Source organism: Panthera leo, chromosome B2 (assembly GCF_018350215.1).
Source record: "Panthera leo isolate Ple1 chromosome B2, P.leo_Ple1_pat1.1, whole genome shotgun sequence".
Taxonomy (NCBI): Eukaryota; Metazoa; Chordata; class Mammalia; order Carnivora; family Felidae; genus Panthera; species Panthera leo.
In genome coordinates, this window is record NC_056683.1 from 100,044,492 (window position 1) to 100,066,979 (window position 22,488).

A 22,488-nucleotide genomic window follows, 5' to 3' on the forward strand; every position below is an offset into this window, starting at 1 on the left:
TTGGCCTAGGACCTCCTTCACATAGTAAGCAGAATTCTAAGATAGCATCCTCAGTGATTCCCGCCTCCTGGTATTCATGGCCTTGTGTCATCCCCCTGCCTTGAGTGCGGAAGAACCTAGTGACTTGCTTCTAACCGAGAGAACATGGCAAAGGTGATGGGACGTCCCACAGGTGATTAGGCTTCCAAAGATTGTGACTTCTGTCTTCTAGCCACTCTCTGAACTGCCATTTTGGCTTGAGCACTTTGATGAAGCAAGCTGCCATGTCGGAGAGGCACACACGACAAAGAACTGAGGGTGGCCTCTGGCCAACAGCCAACGAGGAACTGAGTCCTGCCAACACCACATGAGCTTGGCAGCAGATCCTTCTTAGTTGGACTGTGAGATGACTAAAGCCCAGCCAACACACCTTGATCGCAGCTGGTGAGAGATTCTGAAATAGAGGACCCAGTTAAGTCATTCCTGGATTTCTGAGCCACAGGAATTGTGAGACCGTAAATATGTATTGTTTTAAAGCTGCTAAGTTTGTGGTAATATGCAGCAATCGTTAACTAATACATCCCATTTCTCTGTTCTTTGGTCTCTTTGCTGCCCACACACTTCAAAGTACCTGATATGGTCTAAAGAATGCACAACATGGATTCCATTCTTCACCAAGCTGCCATTTTGCTGTGTCCGTAGTTCCAAGGGAACAGATGTGCCTGTGGGACCACTCAAAAACCAGAGAAGGAGGTGGGGGCTTGTCTTTCCACCTCATCCCAAGTGGGGTTTCCCAGGAGAACTGGTATTCAGAAGGTCTGACCATGCACAGCCGCAGGGCTCGTTTGGCAACTTTAGATTTCTTTGAAAGGTTGGAAGAGACGACTGGCTTAAAACAAAGAAGTGGAAGCCTGTAGGTCATGCCTGTTCTCACTGAACACTCCGCTAACAGATTCCTTTTGTTACATAATTTGAAAACAAACCCAAGCTCCATTGTGTGGAAGACAAGGCACATGAGGATGGATACTTCCATTCTCCCTCTCTCTCCCTGCATCAGCCTGCAAATTCTCACTGGGACTTTCATCTTCTAAGGGTGGAGCGGAGAGTCAAAGGAGGTCACCGGGGCACACAGACATTAAAGCACTAAAAGCAGTGGTGGAGAGACAGACCTGCACATGTAAGAAAGCCAAATAATACAAGTTGGTGGGGTGTGGTGGTGGGAAGCTGGGTGGCTCAGTTAGGTTGAGTGTCCGACTCTTGATTTTGGCTCAGGTCATGATCTCATGGTTCATGAGTTCGAGCCCCAGAGCCCCACGTTGGGCTCCTGACCGATAGTGCGGAGCCTGCTTGGGATTCTGTCCCTCCCTCCTTCTGCTCCTCCCCTCTCTCAAAATAAATAAATAAACTAAAAATAATAATAATAATACGAGGCAGAAAAATCTACCAACATTTGGGAGTGCCATGTTTGAACTTTGAAATTTTATAAGGTGGTCTGTTATATATATTGTCCCTGACAATAGTATAGACTCCCATGTTTAATGCCAAGTATCCCCTCCAGTGACTTTATGAATGATACCTGCAGGCACACAGATTCGTACCCAGCATTCATGAATGAACAAGGTCAATGTCTGCGTCAGAAGAATTCAGTCTGGTTGGCAAAGAACTCAGAAGGCACAGGAAGTGTGTGTTGGTGCATTTTTGGCCCCCGCCCCCTTTTTTTTTTGCTCCTGCATCCTCAGAGACAGACTTCCATAGAATGCCTCTTTCCTTCCTCCCTTCTTTCCAGGTACCTTCCGGGAAGGTAGGAAGGATGGGTGAGTGTGCTAACATTGATTCACTCATGCAAAGCCTACCTTAAAAGAAAGCTGGATCCCTTACAACACAATGATATAATGCCCAAGGCTCTGGGTCAGGTCCCCTGGATATAACTACACTGCCTTGTTGCATGCAGAGGAAAAAAAAAAAATCCCTGCTAATGCCTCAGTAGTGCCAACTCCCCAGGTAAAAAGGCACAGTGGGTCCTTATGTAAGACATCGCTTCCCAAATAAGCCAAAAGCATAATGGTTGATGTATATCTCCTTAAACTTTTGCAATAAACAGAACAATTTTAGAATAATGTCTAATATCTAGTTACCATGATTCACATGCTGGGAGAAGATTTGGAAGGCTAAGGATGCATGAGATAACTTACAAATATTTTGCAAAACATATGTCTGAGAACGTATGCCAGACATTTTACAAAGTATTAGCTAAGTCAGCAAATGTACATGGCAGTAAAACAGAGTCTTGTGGTGGGAAAGAGAAGGAAACTTAAAAAAAAAAAAATGAAAAGGATCTCTTAAGGATACATAAAATTTTATTTAAAAATTTTTTTTTTTAGTTTGAGAGAGAGAGAGAGAGAGCACGCAAGCAGGGGAGGGGGCAGAGACAGAGAGACAGAGAGAGAATTTCAAGCACAGAGCCTGATGCAGGGCTTGATCCCACGACCCTGGGATCATGACCTGAGCCAAAATCAAGAGTTGGATGCTCAACTGACTGAGCCACCCAGGAGCCCCAAGATTTGGCGCCCCAAGATACATGATACAATTGAGGGTTGGTAAACTCAGTCATATGGAAGGTGGTGGGAAGGTCAGAAAGAATTAACGAAGATGAATGGCCAAAAACTAATGCTGCCAAATGTTCCCACTAGCTGGGAGGTGACAGGCAGGCTGACGATCAGGAAGATGAGGGAGAAGGTTCTACCCATGCAAAGTGGCTCCTAACTGGGCTTTGGGAGGAAGGAGTGCATTGATATCTGGAGAACTCAAAATACACACTCAGATCTAGTCCTGGAGCTTCTGATTCAAAAGATCTTGGCTGGGACTCAGTATTTTGAAAAGCTGCTCGTCATTCCGAGTCAGCCAGCCAAGCTTGAGACCACTGGTTGGCAGACAGTACCTCAGTGGAAGCTGTACCTCCTAACCCATGCAGGATCTGCACAGAGCAGCACCTTGGGGGTCACCTCACACCACTGTGGCCAGCATTTTCATTTGTCCATCAAGCCTTATGTTCTTTGTGTGTTTTTTGTTTTCGTTTTTTTTCCTGTTTTCCAGCCCCTCATCTGGTAGCAGGTGGGTGGAGTCTGATGAAAAACTTAACGCTAAGTCCTTAGTCAAAGGGAGCTGACGGGAACACAGATGTTCAATTGTCAAAAGAATTAAGAACAGCTCGATTCTTACCCGTTCCTCCCCTGGTACGCAAGGTCCCAGTGTGAGATGAAGAGTTCACACCCCCAAAGACAGTGAGTCCTTGGCCCCCGGCTGCATGGAAGTTGTTGTAGTTGGGGATGGAGGTCACACCGAAGCTGGGGTAGTGCTGAGGAGTGGGGTCTGTGCCATAGCGGTACCCGGAGCTCTGGTTCAGGCTGCCATCCCTCTCCTCCGTCAGTTTTGTTGCTTCTTTATCCTTACATTGCACACAGCCCATTATCTAAATTCCTGCCGGAAACAAAAAGGAGGCATGTGAACTTGGATGCTCCTCAGTTGCTGGGTGGTTGCATTAAAGAGGAATCATTTATAAGGCTCATCCCTGGATGCTTCAGGCCTGTAAGGGACAAGAAGAAAAGCAGCGGCTAGACTTTATGGTTAGAAGCAATCTCGGTGCCCCCGACAACCACATTTGTTCCCCATGTGCTCTGGGTGATGGGATCCACCCAGAGTATGGTCACGAGGCAGCAACTCCCTCAAATGAGGTCTACACCCCTTAAAATTCTGTAACACTACATACCTGCCTAAAGATAATCTAATACTACTTCTTATGCTTTTCTTTAGTCACCTAAAAGAATAATGTACACTCTATAAAGTGAGCTTGTGCGATTAGAATGAAAACCTATATCATGGCCCAAAAAAAAAATCTAAGGAAGAACGGGAAGGAGTGCTGGGAGAGCCAGAACACAGCTCCTACAATAGCTCATCATACCTCTTCCCTCACGGGTACCCATTCTTGAGACACACACATGGTAAATTTTAAGCAGGAAGAGTGATATGTATCAAAATTAGGAAATAGTTGCCGGATGAAAAAGAAAATTGGCAGTAACTAAGAGGTCCGAGTATATTTGCAGGATGTCATCATAGCCTACAGTAACAAAATCATTTACAGCTGCTAATTAACTTTTCCAATTTCCATTAGCTTTTGACATCTTTCAAATATTAAAAAAAATCAATCCCATGTTTGAGAGTTAGTGGTAGATTAAAAACTCAAGTTGCTGTTATCCCACACTCCTCCAAATCTACTTCTCCTGTGCTCATCTCAGACACACACCACCAGTGACTGACTTGCTCAAGTCAGAATCCTGAGAAGCGACTTGATTTGTTTCCTTTTTACTTCTTACTCTCCCTGTCTCATGCCCTACTATCTAAACATGCCAAACTTCTCAGTTCCTTTAAGGTTCCATTTCTTCTGCTCTCCTTCAGGCCTTGGAACATGGCCTTGAACATTCTTTCCTGATGTGCAACACATCCTTCATGTTCCAGGTGAGACCGCTTCCTCTGCAAAGCCTTCTCTGACCCCCGTACCCACCCTCCACATCTGGGGTGATGCTCTTCCTAAGTGCTTCCACGGCATCCTGATTTCCCCCATCATGGCATCTCTTGCGCCATATTGGAACATGGTCTGTCCACCTGTCTCATTACCCAGTGGACTGTGGGTTCCACCAAAGCGGGGCCCTGTCCATTTTTGTCATAGCTATAATGCAGTGCCTGACACGTGGTAGGTCTTCAATAAACAGCAATCAAATGAGTGAAGATTCTCCAGTCCAGTATGTTTCTCTTTCACCCTTTCTCTCTGCATCAAGACCAACCCTTCTCTCAGTGGCCTACACTAGCACTTGACCCTGCAGTTCTGAATCTATTGGCATGTGTGACAAGTAAGGAGGATTCAGAAATACAAGGTTAAGTTGGTTGAATGGTCCTACTTTGGACTATAATACCCTGTCAAGTTGATGGGGGTAAGTAGAACATGCAATGGATGGCCCTGCCACAACTCTGAAAAGTGGCCCATATGAAACCAAAGGCTCAAATAAGAAACACGTTGGCATCATGTGTAATTACACGTGTTCACTGGGGAGGGCAAAGCTGGTACAGGAATGGAAGGGACTTGAAGTAGTGGAGGAGAATGAAAGAGCCAGTTTTTCTTAGTATCTTGCAATCCAAAGTGGGGACTGCCACATCAGATATAGACTCTTGGGAGGGGCGTAGGAGGTGGAGGGGGGCACTGTTCTGAACACTGCTTTTCTGGGGAACAGGGTTATGAAAGCAGCATCAGACTGCTCTAATGTCCTCTCACATTACACATTTCAATAAATACCTACTGAATTCAATGAATTCAGTTGAATTCAATGTCAGTTCCTGAGAATGGAAACGTCTGGAAATGAGCCGCCTACTGCTTGAGCTGAGATCACCAAATCTGGAACACATTTACACGTAAATCATTCGAGATGAACTTACAGTGTACTGTGTCCAACATGCTAACTTATGGTAGATGAATGCAATGTTAACAAATTTCTAATAGGAAATGCAAATGCTGTCCGAGGCATGATTTATGGAAGGAATTTCATCGTTTGTTGTTGCTATTGCTTCATAAGATTGATAAATATCTTGCTCGCTTTATATTAACTCTTTCATGGCAGAAAGTTCAAAGGTCAGACAGAAGACAGTTCTTGTTCCAGGCGCCTTTTTCAGGGATTTCAATGATCTACTATAATTAGAAGATGTAAGACCTGAATCACAGAAGCACATCATTTACGCCAGTGGTTCTCAGCTGGGGGTGACTTCACTCCCCTCACCCCACCCCCTTTACTCTCCAAGGGACATATTAGGCAATGTCCACAGACATTTTCGGTTGTTACAACTCAGGGATAAGAGGTACTACTGGTACCCAGTCAGTAGAGGCCAAGAATGCTGCTGATAAACATTCTACAATGAAGAGGACAGCCTCCAATAACAAAGAATTAACTGGCCCCAGATGTTAACAGCATCAAGGTCAAGAAATCCTGCCTTATGAAGGAGAAAGAACTTATATCTATATCTTTGAAACAGCATAACAGCTGTTTCCCTTACATGTGTGTGATCGGCATGCAATCCAGAATGACAGGCACTCTAAGTAGAAGGAAGCCATTTAAAAAACTGACACGAAATGCTGATTCTTCTCTAGAAGCTTACTCATGGGATAGAGAAAAGAAGCTAGAACCAATGAGAACTCCCATTACAAACTACTCTTCCAACTCCAACAAAACAAAATGCTACATTGGAACCCCACTGAAAACAGGACTAAGGAAAAAACCAATCTTTCAAAATCCGCTAAGAAAAGGTATTACCACTGTAATAAACAACTAATGCCGTCCATATAACTCTATGAAATAATGAAAGGAAACAAACAGTAAGCTCCTTGCAGGCAGGGATACTCTTCGGTTTGGTTTTGTTATTACATCCCCAGGGTCCAGAACAGTGCCTGGCATGCTGTAGGAGCTCAATAAATATTTGTTAAATGGTTAGAATGCTAAAAAGCAACACTCAGTCAAAAATCATTTGGAAGAAAACGATTCTTTTTTGTAGAAGGGGCAGCTTTGTTACCACTTCATGTATGTGTAATTTTGACTAGGAAATGTTTCTGCACGGATCTTGCTTACTCTCTTCCTTTCGCTGACAGACATGAAGAAACCAAAGTAAATCAGTAAATGCAGGCTCAAGACATTAAAAGTTAATTGCAATGAAAATATTTTTGTAAGAACTTGTGGTTTTCTTCCTCCCACTTGGGGCAGTCAGACCAACCATCTCCTGATGGAAGAGTCAGAAGGTGCTCCATGAGCCGTACTCAACATGACTTCAGGCTCCTTGCCACAAGGCAAACCTCTGAGCATTCGAGTTAAAATAAAAACATCCTCTCCACATATACAGTTCTGTGGTGTGGCATTTATGGCCAACGGCCAAGGCCGAAGGTCCATTATGAACATAGAGTGTACTAACAGACTTGCCCTAGATCTGTGGGACACTGGGAAACGCTGAATACTGCCATCCCAAAAGTGGGGCCCTGGAGTTACTCTGATGAGTAAATCATATACTACGAACTCATGACCATCATTCTCTGCGTGTTGCTATACCTAGAGAAACTGACTGACAAGAACTCTGACCAATAAGATCCTATGACGTGATCGAGGTGTCTGGATCGTAGCCGTGAAGCTGCCTGCTCCCTGCGCCCCCCTAACTCCTGCCATTCTTCAATCCTTTGGCAAAACTAAAGGGCTCTGTTTCTATTATGCAAGTAAAACCCGATTTACATAAAATTTCCTGAGTCCTGTGGATCTTGTATGCGCCAACGGCATTACGCAACTCAGGAAAGAGTTGTCGAAGAGAGAATCCAAGGATCGTCACACCCTGTTCGTGTGAGTCTGGCAGACATTGTCAACTGATCACAGCACTTTCTGGTGCTATGCCACGTGTGGCCTCAGAATCCTTCTCCATATAGCCCTTGGGTGATTGACTGAAGCTGCCATAAAAGATGGAATCTATCCGCTACTCTGGACATAGGCTGCTTTGATCCAGAATGAGTCCGGTTGAACATCTATTCCCTTCACTGATGCCACAGACCATAGTCTGGTTTGCTAAATGCACGTTAAACACAGATAAGCTCACATTTCCTTGTATGCCAACCAATAAAGCAACACCTGTATACTCAGGACTTCTGAGAAGATTTCTGGTGTGTACGAGAGCTACGTACCAAAAAGGGGAATAGGCTACTGGCAGTTGTCTGCAAAAGCAAATTACCTTCTCTTTTTTTAAAAAAATTTTAAATGTTTATTTATTTTTGAGAGAGAGAGAGAGAGACAGACAGACAGACAGACAGGCAGAGAGAGGCAGGCAGAGAGACAGAGAATCCAAAGCAGGCACCAGGTTCTCAGCTGTCAGCACACAGCCTGATGCAGGGCTTGAACTCATGGACTACGAGATCATGACCTGAGCTGAAGTCAGATGCGTAACCAACTGAGCCACCCAGGTGCCCCACAAATTACCTTCTCTTGAGACACATAAACTTGAAGGCAGAGGAGAGATGGCAGGAGGAAGAGAGGTGAAAATAACAACCAATCATTTTAATTTCAGCAATGTGAGCACTTTTGCCCCAGAAACCAACCCAGGTGGATGTGGAGAAGTGAGAGCCCTGAGGCAGAAGTCCATCCTTGCTGTTGATTGCCCCGACTTTGAAGAGTGACAGGTGGAGCCACACTGGCCTGTACTTTCATGCGGCATGTCTCCTGGTGGTATCCCTCACCATCCCTATAGCTGGTCTCCACTTTGCCTGGGTGAAAATCATAACACAAGCGAAGGAACAAGGAAGGGCACCTAGAAACCAAACAAGCAATGGAGATGGGGACAGCTGAAAAAGAACTCAAAGCTGCATTGCAGATCAACTGCACACTCTCATACACTTCTCTGGGAACACAGCAACAACTATAGTTTAATGAGCAACCATCCTTTTCTGGTCAACAATAATAACATGAGGCAAAAGGAGAAGATGTGGCAGAAAGCACTGGAAATGACTTCTGGATAGAAGATTCATGACAGGGGGTTCTTGATCCTTTTCAAATTGGAAACACCCACAAGAATCAACCTGAGGCATCTTGCTACATTCTCCATAGAGAAAACAAATCCCTTGAAAGTCTAAAGATTGGTCTATTTTATTTGGCATGGTTGACTTTAACAAAGAGTAATTATCCCATGTGGATTTGACCTCATCAAGTGAGCCCTTGAAAAGGACTGGGCTCTCTCTGGAGAAGTAGATACAAAGTGTAAGAGGCATTCCAGGGAAGGGATGTTCTCCAATGCTGGCTTTGCAGACAGAGGGGGCTGTGTGGCCAGAAACACGAGTGGCCTTTAGGAGCTGAGAACAGTCCCCACTTGGCAGAAAGCAAAGAAATGGGAACCTCAGTCTTAAAACTACAAGGACCTGAAGATAGATTCTTCCCTAGTCAAGACTCCAGAATACTGTTGGCCAACACAGCTTTGGGAGCAGAGAGGTCAGCCACACCATACCCACACTCTCAGAACTGTGAGTTAATAAATGGCGGCTGTTTAAGCTGTGACGTTTGTGGTAATAGTTACACAGTAAGAGAAAGCTAGTATATATTTTGGTGGCATGGGCACCACTGAGATGAAGGCTCCAATCTTGGTAGTGATGACCAATATCAACTGAGGGCTCCCTGCCAGCCAGGTACTATGCTATGTACTAGAACATGCCATCTCACTAAATTCTCATGACAATCCTAAGACGGAGGTATTATTTCCCCTCACTTTACAACGGAGGAACAGAGGGTTATGAGACTTTGCCCGCAGCTCGGTTAGGGGTGGAGACGGGATCTGAAGCTAGACAGACTGATCCCATGGCTGGCACATGGAGCCTGTAGACCAGAGTTGCTTTCTGCCCCATGGACTCCTGGCCGGTCCATGCCAGGGTTTGGGTGTGAGGTAAAAGGAGGGGAAGAGGGAGAGGCCTGTGGGGATGGCCCCCTGGTTCTACAGAACCTAGCTTCATGTGTGTGACTAACGGGGGCCCTGACATCAGAGACTGGGCCACATTCCCCACATTCACATGCTGCCTCAAGACTGTGGACTCTGTGAGGGTGCCGGGACCATGCCAGGCCTGGTGAGTCACCAGCTTCCTTTAGGTGGTGTGTGTGTGTGTGTGTGTGTGTGTGTGTGTGTGTGTGTGTGTGTTGGAGGGGTGGTTCTTAATGAACGTTTGAGCTAATGCACTGAAGCTCCCCTTAGTTTCCTGATTACTTCCTAGATGTGGCGAGTGTTTATATACACCATGGAGGAGTGAGCGAACGCCGGTTTCCTTGCTATAAGTGAGCTTTCCTACCGCATTCAAAACATGATTTGCTTTACAGGCAGAACTTTCTGGAGCATATTTACTGCATAACCAGAGCACATGCAACGCCTCCTCCAAGCACAACATAACAGATTTCTGCTCTTGGTGGCGCCGTGAAGGAGAGCCTCCCCCACCAAACACGAGCAATAATATGTCACATCTTTGAGGTGAGAAAACTGAGGTGAACTCAGGAACATACACAGGGTGGATGGGGCAACATGCAACGGTGGGAAGAAGGAAGGAGCCCATCTAAAAATCAGATCGAAGCTTTGCTTTGGAAATGAGAAGAGGTGGTGTTGGACGATCATTTGTGCATTCTCACAAGTATCACATTACTTTAGGAAAAACACCGCCTTCCTGGCACCTAGAATATTTTCTGGCTGCCCCCTCCCCCACCGCCCCTACGGCCTGTCTGGTCCGAATGACCCCCGAGACGAGAAGCAGTGGCTCACACCCCTTCGGCATGTTCTCTTTTCTTTTCTGTAAAACCTTCCATCCCCCCGCGCCCAGAGATTCAAAAACACTTAAATAAAAAAGAAATGGAAGCATTAGACCCCAATGGTGAGATTTAACACTGCAGTCAACGAAAAGCTGGAGCCGTTCCCAAACCCAAATGGCCAAATGAGGTTTTAACACCAAACTGTGGAAAGGCTCCAGAAGGAGGAAAGAACATTTTCTTCTTACAGTCACTTCACTTTAGATCTCAGGGCTAAGACAAGGGTGCAATGGTGATAAAAAAAATAAGGATATGTTGTAACTGTCTATGCCAGAGGGTTCAGAAAGAATTAGAACACAGATTGTCAAGTTTTTCAGACCTTCTCCCACCCTTTTTGGGAGGGGAAAAAAAAAGTTCCTTTGTGGTTACTATTAACATTTTATCTTATTTTTATTGATATATCATTCACATACCATAAAATTCACCCTCTTAAAGCGTACAGCTCAGTGGTTTTTAATATATTTATCGGGGCGCCTGGGTGGCTCAGTCGGTTGAGTGTCCGACTTCGGCTCAGGTCATGATCTCACAGTTTGTGGGTTCGAGCCCTGCGTCGGGCTCTGGGCTGACGGCTCAGAGCCCGGAGCCTGCTTCGGATTCTGTGTCTCCCTCTCTCTCTCTGCCCCACCCCCACTCATGCTTTGTCTCTCTCTGTCTCTCAAAAAAAATAAAGAAACGTAATTAATAAAAAAAAATTTTTTTTAATATATTTACAAAGGAAACCATTGCCACTGTCTACTCCTAGAATATTCTCATTACCCCTCCAGAGAAACCTGTACTCACTAAACAGTTATTCCTCATTTCCTTCTCAGCCTCACCCTTGGCAACCAATGATTTTAGTTCTCTATGGATTTGCCTATTTGGATCTGCCATAGGAATGCAATCATATAATATGTGGCCTTTTGTGACTGGCTTCTTTCACCTGGCGTAACGTTTTCAGGGTCCATTCACTTTGTAGCATGAATCGGTTACTTCACTCCTTTTTATGGCTTGAAACTATTCTGCTGTGCTGATGTTCCACTGGTTGTTTACCAATCGTGGGCTGATGGACATTTGGACTGTTTCCACTTCTTGGCTATATGAATAACGCTGTTACGAACATTCATGCACAAGCTTCTGTGTGGACACATGCTTTCAATTCTCTTGGGTTAATATTTTAATATGTAAGGAATTTATATAGATAAGAAAGACCCTAAGATTAGGTAAATGGGAAAGCATGTTAATTGGCAATTCAAAGAAAGGAAGAAGAGCTTGTGAAACTTACAGAAAATGTTCCCTTCAGGAGTAATGAAAGCAGCACAGGGTAGATTAACGAGATACTTTCACCTCTCAATTAACAAAAATTTCAAAAGGAAGTCTGCCCAGTAGTGATGAAGGTCCCCTGGAATGCCTGCTCTCATATACTGCGGATTGAAGACCAGAAGCTAGTGTTTAACCTTTTCATAAACCAATCCAACAATACTGTTACAGAAACCTTAAAAATGGGCCTGCTCCTTGTGAGTCTGTGCTAAACAGATGCTTTTTGACAAATGACACGAGAAGAGGTCCTATGACGTATTTATAATTTGAAAAGTTAGAAAACTTGAACAAGAAGGTAATGGCTAGGTAAATCGTACGGCATGCCATAATGTAAAGTAAAACAGAAATGAAAACTTACATTTACAGAAAATTATTAGTAATACGGAAAAATGCTTGTATTATATTAAGAAAGATCACATGATTGTGACTATATGACAAATGCCTAAGAAATTGGAAGGAAAGACGAAGATGCTTGCTTGTGGTGTGCAGGGGACTGTTCTCTCTTCTGTTTTTCTTTTATTTTTTTTGTTCTCAGATTTTTCTGTACTGAGAAAGCACCATTCTACGAGAATACATCACTTTTTTCAAATAGGAAAGATCCCTTTAACCTTATCAATCACTGATTTAATTTGTATGTAAGTTGACAACAACCACACATTGAGGAGGTACGCTTTGTGAGCTGAAGAATTAAGAGAGGGAGAGAGAGTGGCTGATTCTAAAATCTGTTAAGAAGTAACCTCTCCTCCTGGGAGGTTTAAAAGATGGAAGTCACCCAAAAGACAGAGATTTCTGAGTGGGTTTTCATAACGTCGGGGCTGGGAAGTGGGCAGTGAAGGCACACTGATGGGCAGCCACAGAAATCTCATTAAGGGCACAGATTAAGCAAAGCCATAACCTACAATCAACTCAGAGGACCACGTAGATGGCAAGTGGCAGAATCTGGGATAAAAGAACCAGAAGTGGGGTGGCTGGATCAGTGGCTTCTTGAGAACCTTCAGGCTCCAAGCTCATAGGTACCTGGGGAAATCCAGTAAAGTCGGAATGACAGCGCTCTGAGCAAGTCAACCTTGGAACACAACCCACCAGCTCTGGTGATTAAGGCCCCTGCAAGACCTCTCTGTGGGCAAGGGCCTGAAGACCACACACTGGCACGGTGCTAAGGGGGTGAGGAGAATGAGGCAAAGCATTTTTGTTCTTTGGATGCTTGCTGTTGGTGGAGACAAGGGGACTTACTCAAGGTTACCAGGCAGAAAAATTCTGTACTTCCCTCTCACTTTTCTTCTCATTGCCCTTACCCTTTTCTGTTGGAACATTCAGCCTGGCCATTTTGATGATCTGACTTCTGACTCTGACTAGAATTCCCCGTCCCTAGAATTTGGCACAATCCAAGCAGGGCATAGAATAGTAACCAACACTGGTTTATGCGACCTAAAATTTTTCAGGAACATAGAAGGCACAACAAAGATGCTTCTTTCTGATGTCGGTATTTGGTCAAGCATCTTTCCACTCCCCTTGGCCCTGTTACCTTAAAGCAACTAGAGGAACACAAAAATAAAAATGTGGGCTTCCTGTCGTGAACTGGCAAAAGGAAACGGGAGAGTCAGTGTCACATCTGGGCCACAGTGGCAGAGAGTGGCTTTCTGGGCTGAACTGGCCCAGGGCCCGAGGGTCAGGGTGTCACCTGGCAGAGCCACAAGAAAGCACATTAGCACAAAGCAGCTGTGTGAACAGGCGTCATCCATGCCCCCTGCCCACCGATGTGGAGAATGAAAGCTGAGGAGGTTCGCTCTCCAAGTCCAAACAAAAACCCTCTCTGCCAATCTTTCTAGTCTCTGTGGAGGTTCCCTGCCAGATGATTCTGCAAATGTGGCCTCATCCCTTCAGAAAACAGTGAATTCTCTTTCCCTTGAATTCACCAGTTCCAGTCCAGAAGATCTATCCATTCCTTTAAAGAAACAGAATAGACTTTGAATAAGGAAATTTTGCCTTTCTTCTTTTTGCCCTCAAGCTCCTGTTTGTGTTCCTGTCCCCACGAGACCTCCTTTCCACTGAGAACTTCTCTGGTTATGAAGTCAGAGCCCATCAAAATCTACTGCCCTGAGAATTTGGTTGTAAAGCCATTTGCATTGTGTTTTTGGCACTGAGGCAGATGTCTTTTCTTTGAAGACTGACATGAAACCCCGTCCGCCCCTCCCCTGGATCTTTATGTTGGCACTTTCTCAAGTTGCGAGGAGGAATCGGTAACACTGGCAGCCATAACTTTTGCATCCCTTGCAGTGGTTTAGAATTTCAAAGCTTCTCAGCAGCTGTTTTGGTGTGAATGCTGATAAGAGTAGGCCTTCAGAAAACATGCCCCTAACTCCGTGGCCTTTACTGGGACAAGGAACAACAGTGACAGTGATAATGGGAACAAAGGGAACACAGAGGCCGGCTGCCTCTAGCCAGCCTCCCCCTACCACTTCCTCGCTGAAAGGGAGTGACGAGTGTCTCCGCCTTCCCTTCAGCTCACTTTCCTCAGCCCTGGTGAGCCCAGGTCGGCTGCCTAGGCGGTGGCTGCGTCAGAGAGGCCCGCACAAGAGCTCTGCACTTGTGAATGCAAGCTGAGGGCCAGCAGAGACGCAAGGACATTAAGGAGGGAGATATCGTAAGCAAGAGGAAGAGAGCGTGGAACTCACTGAAGGCCGTCAGTGATGCCTTCCCCAGCAGCATGTAAAAATGGCATCTGGAATGACAAACTGTGGCCACTCTGTGTGGGAGGAACACGTGTTACTAGACCACGTGTTGACGACCTACTTGGCACCAGACAGAAATCCTGTCAACAAATCTGAAACGCAAAGATGTGGTTGATATACCAGCACACATTTTGTAAACACTAGTGAGTTTTCACTTGACATGTGAATGAGGCAGAGTATGATTTTTTAGCGTGTTGCCTTGCACAGTAATTGGACTTGAGGTTTTCTCCTTAGAGAAGACAGCACAGCAGTTGACTGTCCCCTGGCAGATTCTGGTATCAGACAGGGCTGTCCTCGGCCTGAAGGGCAAGGGACGCAGCCTTGCAACCTCGAGGCCCAAACCCACATCACTGAGAGTGAGTAGTGGGAGGATGAGGCACGTGAAGGGTGTGGCGGACTGCTAACTGTGCCACCGGATCCACCCCCTTCCTCCCGGGCAGGGCCTATGGCTATGCACCTGAAGATGCCACTTTCAGACTCCCTTGCAGCTAGGTTTGGCCATTTTTCATTCTGGCCAACTGGTTGAGAATGGATGTGATATATTCAACCCCCGTGCCTTTAAAAGAGAGTGGGCTGCTCTCCATTCTCCTTCCTACTTCCTGTGGGTTGGAAAGTGGACGGCGTGCTGCTGAATGGGCTTCAACCACACGGAGGATGGTAACCCAACAGGGAGTGGCAGAACTGTAGGACAGAGGACCCTGGGCCCTAGATGGTCTTGTGGGGCACAGCTGCTCACTCTTCCTAGAGTGTTGATCTCTGACCCAACACGGGAGAGGCATGAATGTGTACCTTGTGTGAGCCACTGGTTTTTTGGAGGGAGGAGTGAGTGGGGTCTTTTTGTTACAACAGGTAGCCTGTACTCTAACACAAGGAGAAAGTAAATTTAACACAGAGGTGAAGGACGGCTCTGCTGGTCACTTGTTTGGTTTTTCCCCCCATGGCCTCTAGAACCAATAAGAGCTTCTGACCTCCTTGGATACTGACAGTTAAACTTGTATTAAGATAGCTTAGTAGTATAACGACAGTAACAAATTGTAATAATAGCTACCATTTATTGAGAACTTATTTTGTGCTTGGCACTTCAAAGATGGTATTTCGTTTAATCCTCAGAACAACCTTGAAAGGGTATTTCACAGTTAAGGAATCTTAGGCGCGCAGAATTTAAGTTAACTTGCCCGGGGTTACCCAGTCAGTGGGACCTGGATCCGTTTCTAAGGCAATCACATCCTCTTCCTACTACCCCATGCTTCCTCTTGAGAAGCATGCCTGCTCCTAGCCATTTTCTTTATTCTGTTTGAAAAGAACAAAGATTGAGAGATTTAACAGTGTGATAGGAGCTGGGCATTGCTGTGTCCTACCGTTATATTATTGTTCACACTAGGGCTGCAAGTGCTCTTTATGTGTTGTTTTTTTTTTTTTTTTTTTTTTTAAAGTTTATTTTCTGCGAAAGAGAAAGAGAGCAAGCGGGGGAGGGACAGAGAGAGATGGAGAGAGAGGATCCCAAGCAGGCTCTGTGGTGTGAGCACGGAGCCCCATGTGGGGTCCGAACCCACAAACCATAAGATCGTGGCCTGAGCCAATACCAAGAGTCAGATGGCTAACCGACTGAGGGACCCAGGCGCCCCTAAGTGTCCTTTTCTTTACAGTGATCCAGCTTAGGACTGGCTCCTAAGTCTCCAGGCCATTTCCGTCCTGGAGTAGCAGGGCTCCTGGGTTAGAGAAGGTCTGGGGGCAGTGGCATGGCCTGGGAGAAGGCTGTGAGTAGCCACGTGGTGCACAACCTATCACCTGATGCCGTGGAGCTCAGCTTCCTTCCCACTTGAACGAAAGGCCTCAACAAGGAGCTCTCAGGAGTCATACCAAGCCTAACACTCCTAAAGGAGCCCAGGGCCCTCCTGTACACATTCGAGCAGAACTGAGTCTACGCACATGCACAGCCCGGCTCTCCACTCTCCACAGCCTTAGATGAATGTTATCAATCATGAGGACTCACTGAGTGATCTGACCAAGTGGTCAGGTTTGGCTATGAACGCTCAGATATGCCCCCTGCTACTACCAGAGCCTGCACCATGCATATTATGAAAGCTTTAACGACAGGATAGGACCTAGGCATTACTACACCCTACAGCTTTGATTTCATTGTTTGCACTATGGCTTGAAGTGTTCTTTCATACTATGGTTCTCAGAAGACCCAACTTGGCCCTCCACTTCCCTTTGCTGTTACGGTGAAGAACAACTTATGGTATGGCACAACCAGCTCTGGTATTTGAGACCTGCTTTTGACCCACTTCCCCCTCCTCACAGGGAGGCTCCAATTCTGAGTCTTCCCTTGGATTGCTAGGTATAGCTGTTCTCCTGAATTGCCTGAGATGAGGAAGTTACAAAACAACAACAACAACAAACCAATAATAAGAACAAAGAAGAGTCTCCCACCCCTCTCAAGTAAAAGTTAATCGGAAATCACCATAGTAACAAATCCCCAGTTTTCAATGATTTCATTTTCCTCACATTCTTGTCTTTCTTTTTATTTACAGTCAGCCCTACCTCCAGTCTTTATTCAGTAAACATATTTTGCTTATTTCCTCTCTATGTGACAGGCACTGTGCAAAGGGTTGTGAATATGGAGTCAAGTAAACAAGCCCTGCCCGTGAGGAGCTTCTATATACTTAGGAGGGAGACAGTCAAATCTGCATTTGGGGTGGGGAGGGAGCACAGAGGACCCTGAATTCATCCAGGTCAGCAACCGTGAGATAACTGGTCCAGATGAGGATGGGATGGGACAGCACATGAGAGCATAGAGGTGTGATACAGCATGGTTCCATGTGGTTTATTGGATTTGTTCCCATGCTTAGAGAGCACTGAAACATGTGCATGTCGCAAAGCTCTAAGAGTGAAGGGGCCAGGTTCCTGCTCAAAAGGAGCTTGTAGTTCAATGGAATGGATATAAGCACTGGGAAGGTGGCTGGAAAGGAAGCCACATCATAAATAACTGTGTGTCCACTCTCCTGAGCACTCACCATAGTGCCTGAACTGTGCTATGCACGATAAGCAAATGATCTTTGATCCATCAACAACAGCCTTATGAACTGGGTATTATTATATTTTACAGATGGGGGAAATGAGTATAGGGAGGTCGAGTTACTTGACTAAAGCCCCACAGCTAGGTTGAGCTGGATTTTAACCTATGCCTGGCTGAGTTGAAGACATAATCTTAACTATGCGCTAATAGGCTAAAGTACTTGCACGTTATCTAGCTGATACTCAGTATTAAGTAGGAGTGGAACTAGGTCTTGATAGACACATAATGAAATGGGGAAGGGAGAGGAGAAGAGTGGGGTGCCAGACAGTGAAGCCAAGAGTGGGAAGAGACTGCACGCAGGTGGATGGAGGCATCTGAGTAAGATGTGACTTCTTCAGCTGGGCAAACAACTCCATCCATTCTAGCTACCTGTCTATGCCTAATTCATACCTCATAAATCATCCCCAACTGTGACAACACTGTAGCTTTTGTTGCACGTAAGAATAAAGATCTAGAACCGAATTGCTGCAGAGGTGATTTACTGTGGGACTATGTAAGTTACATTTTCAGAGAGCCCTGTCATGAAAAGAAGCCCAAGATCTTTTGAGGCTGGTAGGAATGGGGGATGTGTAGCTGGGTAGATGGCTGCCTAAACACGATAAGGACAGACAGCAACAGAGACAGACATCTGCAAGGCACCCCACTGAACAGGGCGCGTAACAGCTAATACGCAACAATGGACTGATGACCGCTGATGTCTACAAGAGGAGCCTGAAGAAGGGACTGGGGTGGAGATGCAGGTGGGTAGAAGATGAGCAGGGGCCTGCTAATGGCAGTTTACTCCATCAAGCCAAACAGGAATGACTTTTGGCAGAAGCAGCACTTACACTGTGGCTTTGCACGGAATACGTAGTATTAACCAATTCTTTACGCTAGTGTCAGAAGACGGCTTATATTTTAGCCCTGACGGCTCTGCTCACACTACAGGCTTATCATAGTCAGAGGGTGGAAGCTCTGCCCATCTACCAGCACGTCGTCAGTCAGCAGCCCTGAGCAGCAGCCATTTATTTGTGCCAGCACTAGGCAGAACTGGCCTGTCCCAACGGCTCATGCAGAGCTCCTGTGCAGCTGCCTTACAGACTCCGGGTGACAATGACCCAAGCGTGGCTTCATACTCTGTCCCAGTTCTGGTTCAATACAACCCCAACTCACTGGGTGAGTAACAATGATACATACTTGGAATGAGCCTGGGCAACAGCTCTGTCATAATTCTTTTTGACAAAGGCTGACCTGACATGTTGATCATCAGCCCAGGCAGGGAAAAAAAAAAAAATGTCCTGTGATTAACCAGCCTACACGCCCTTGGTTTCTGCCAGGTCTCATCTTTAATCTGGACACACATTTCCCGAATGCACTCTCCACTAAGCCTCCCTCTTGGTTTCCCATGCATCTTGCTTTTCTCTTAGGATTTCCATTTTCTACACAGGTTCCATTCCTAAAATTAAAATGTTGATAAAAATTAGTGGATCTCTGTATCTCTTATAGGAAATTGGTTATTTATAAATAACATATATATATATTTCCTGCCTTTCCAAACCCACTAAGCTGTTTACTAAGTTTGTTTTTCTTAACCACATCTCAGTTATTTCAAATCTGTATCTGTCTTCACATGCTGGCTGCTTAGTCTTCCCTTTCATTTTTTTTCATTATTTCTTTTGTGCCTCAAACATTTGTCTCTTCTTTAGCTTACAATAATGGCTCGACTAAATTTCTCTTTTTCACTTTTGGCTCTGTTTGCCCGTGGCAAAACAAACAAACAAAATGTATCACTTTTTTTGGGTACCAGAGCATTTTTGCTTTCTCAGTTTAGGCCAAGTAACAAAATATCATTTATTTTCAAACCAAATCAAAACAAAACTACCCCAAACTCTCCCCCTTCATTTCTCTGTTGTAATTCCAGCATAAAGAAGTGATGCTATTTATTGGCAGAATTTTCAGTCTGCCAGTACCAAGTACTGGTAAAAACGTGGAACAACAGAATTCCCAAATACTGCTGGTAGGATGTAAATCGTTAGTTACTTTAGAAAAACAGTTTTAGGATTGTTTGTTCTAGCTTGGAGAAGAATGCTGGTGCAATTTTGATTGGGATTGCATTGAATGCGCAGATTGCTTTGGGTAGTATTGACATTTTAACAATATTTGTTCTTCCAACCCATGAGCACGGAATGTTTTTCCATTTCTTTGTGTCTTCTTCAATTTCCTTCACAAGCTTTCTATAGTTTTCAGCATACAGATCTTTTACAACTTTGGTTAGGTTTATTCCTAGGTATTTTATGGGTCTTGGTGTAATTGTAAATGGGATCGATTTCTTGATTTCTCTTTCTGTTGCTTCATTATCAGTATATAGAAATGCACCAATTTCTGTACATTGATTTTGTACCCTGCGACTTTGCTGAATTCATGTATCAGTTCTAGCAGACACTTGGTGGAGTCTTTTGGGTTTTCCATGTAGAGTAAGTATGTCATCTGCAAAAAGTGTAAAGTTTGACTTCTTTGCCAACTTGGATGCCTTTTATTTCATTTTGTTGTCTGATTGCTGAGGCTAGGACTTCCAACACTATGTTAAACAACCATGGTGAGAGTGGACATCCCTGATGATGTGTTCCTGACCTCAGGGGAGAGCGCTCAGTTTTTCCCCATTGAGGATGATATTAGCTGTGGGCTTTTCATATATGGCTTTTACGATGTTAAGGTATGTTCCTTCTATCCCGACTTTCTGAGGGTTTTTATTAAGAAAGGATGCTGTATTTCGTCAAATGCACATGTACCCCAATGTTTACAGCAGCACTTTCAACAACAGCCAAATTATGGAAAGAGCCCAAATGTCCATCAACTGATGAATGGATAAAGAAGGTGTGGTTTGTATCTACAGTGGAATACTACTTGGCAATGAGAAAGAATGAAATCCTGCCATCTGCAACAACGTGGATGGAACTGGAGGGTATTATGCTAAGTGAAATAAGTCAGAGAAAGACAGAGATCATATGTTTTCACTTACATGTGAACTTGAGAAACTTAACAGAAGACTATGGTGGGAGGGAAGGGGAAAAAATTGTTTCAAACAGAGGGGGAGACAAACCCATAAGACACTCTTAAATGCAGAGAACAAACCGAGGGTTGATGGGGGGGGGCAGGAGGGAAAAATGGGACATGGGCATTGAGGAGGGCACTTGCTGGGATGAGCACTGGGTGTTGTATGGAAGCGATGGATCATGGGAATCTACCCCCAAAACCAAGAGCAGACTGTCTACACTGTATGTTAGCCAACTTGACAATAAATTATATTAAAAAAAAAAAGAAAGAAAAACAATTTTGTATTATTTAGTGTGAAAATGAAGATGCATCTGTCCTAGGAGCTCCACTTCCACTCCTAGGCACATATTCTAAGGAAACATGCAGAGACTCACGTAGGTGAGCCAGAGGATATGTGTACCTGCAGGTCTGGGGGAGGCCCTGGAATCTGTATTTCTTATAGTTCCACAGGCGATGTGGGGGCCTGACTCCACAGCAAGGGTCTGGGATTAAAGGCTTACAGTATCAACTCAGATCTGTGTTTGGAGCTGGGTCCCCTCCAAGGCCTGCGGTCACAGCCACAGGAAAGTTCACTGAAGAGGAGTGATTAGAAAAGGCACAAGCCTGCTAGCTGAGTAACTATGCTCTGGGTGCTGATCTCTGGTCAGAGAGAACCAGTCTGAGGACCTGGGAAAATTCATGGTCATTTCCTCTTCTTCCTTCTCTGTCAGCCCTGGCTGCCCAGGCAAGGTTCGGCTTGTGTGTTCCTCATGCAAACTCAACCTCATCTCAAGAGGTGCTTGGGGTCGGCATGATCACCATCCTTGTCTTTAACACAAAGCCCTGAAAGTGCCCACCCAGACAAGACATCGTTCTGAATGCGGTGTTCCCCTGCCAGGAATGAGGAAACATCTAGGTGAAGCTTCAGGAGAGAAGGCTGAAGGCTGAGCCCTAGTAAAGAACCATGGTTCTTTTTTTTCTTCTTCTTCTTCTTTTTTAATAAGAAACATATTTTCTTTAATGTTTTAATGTTTACTTATTTTGAGAGACAGAGAGACAGAGAGACAGAGAGACAGAGAGAGAGAGAGAGAGAGAGAGAGAGAACACGTATGAGAGAGGGGGAGGGGCAGAGACAGAGGGAGACAGAATCCCAAGCAGGCTCCATGCTCTTAGCACAGAGCCCGACGTGGGGTTCCATCTCACTCACCAGGAAATCATGATCTGAGCTAAAATCAAGAGTCCAACGCTTAGCCCACTGAGCCACCCAGGCGCCCCTAACCACAGTTATTCTTTAACACACAGGTGGTGTCTCTTCTCTGTGTGAGCCTTTATGTGGACACCCACGTTTGTGATTCGTGGTATCCTGAGTCCAACATAAGTACAATGTCGGATGCAACTTGGCTTTTAATAAATACCTTCAAATGACAATGAACAGAAAGTGAGATAAGAAACCTTGTCTAAAGAAGTGAAAGCAGCTTTGTGCCTTCCTTAAAGGTGCCCTCCACCTTCCTACTGCTGTCTGCCCTCATTCAGGGAGGCTGTATAATGGTGGCTCCCTGTCACCCTCACTTATGGTCATTTCTCCTCCTGATGCCAAGAATGGCTTCTACCATCTCTGCCCCCCCCCCCCCCCCGCCATCTCTAGGTGAACAAATAGGGAAAGAGCATGAATTGGTCAGATGACCTCCCTCCGTTGGTCCATTCCCATAATCCTATTTTGAAACTGAAACATCCCTGGGGCAAAGTACCAATTACCATGTGGCCACTGTTCTTTTAGGTTTAAAAATATCTTCAAGGTGTCAAAAGCTCTACAGATTCTACTGGGCATCTGAAACCTGCCCTGTTACTCAGCCCCAGTAATGTACTGAGGGTGGAGGCAATTTGTCTAGTTTAAATATTAACTCATACTAATATGCAGTTCTGGCAAGATGCATATGTGTGGGAGATGATGATGTTATGTTGGGAGGAAATGAAGATGATGATATGACGTAAA

The 22,488-nt window shown here is 45.1% G+C and overlaps 1 protein-coding gene across 14 annotated transcripts in view; it reads right to left on the bottom strand.

Annotated features, from left to right (window-relative positions):
• Nucleotides 1-22,488, bottom strand: part of FYN (FYN proto-oncogene, Src family tyrosine kinase) — a 213,641-nt gene that overhangs the window by 54,743 nt on the left and 136,410 nt on the right. For all 14 annotated transcript variants that reach the window (XM_042939615.1, XM_042939619.1, XM_042939627.1 and 11 more), the window contains one exon: nt 3,199-3,456. In XM_042939615.1, coding sequence (XP_042795549.1) covers nt 3,199-3,445 — 247 coding nt within the window. In that variant the 5' untranslated portion in view covers nt 3,446-3,456. The remainder of the gene's footprint in view (nt 1-3,198; nt 3,457-22,488) is intronic.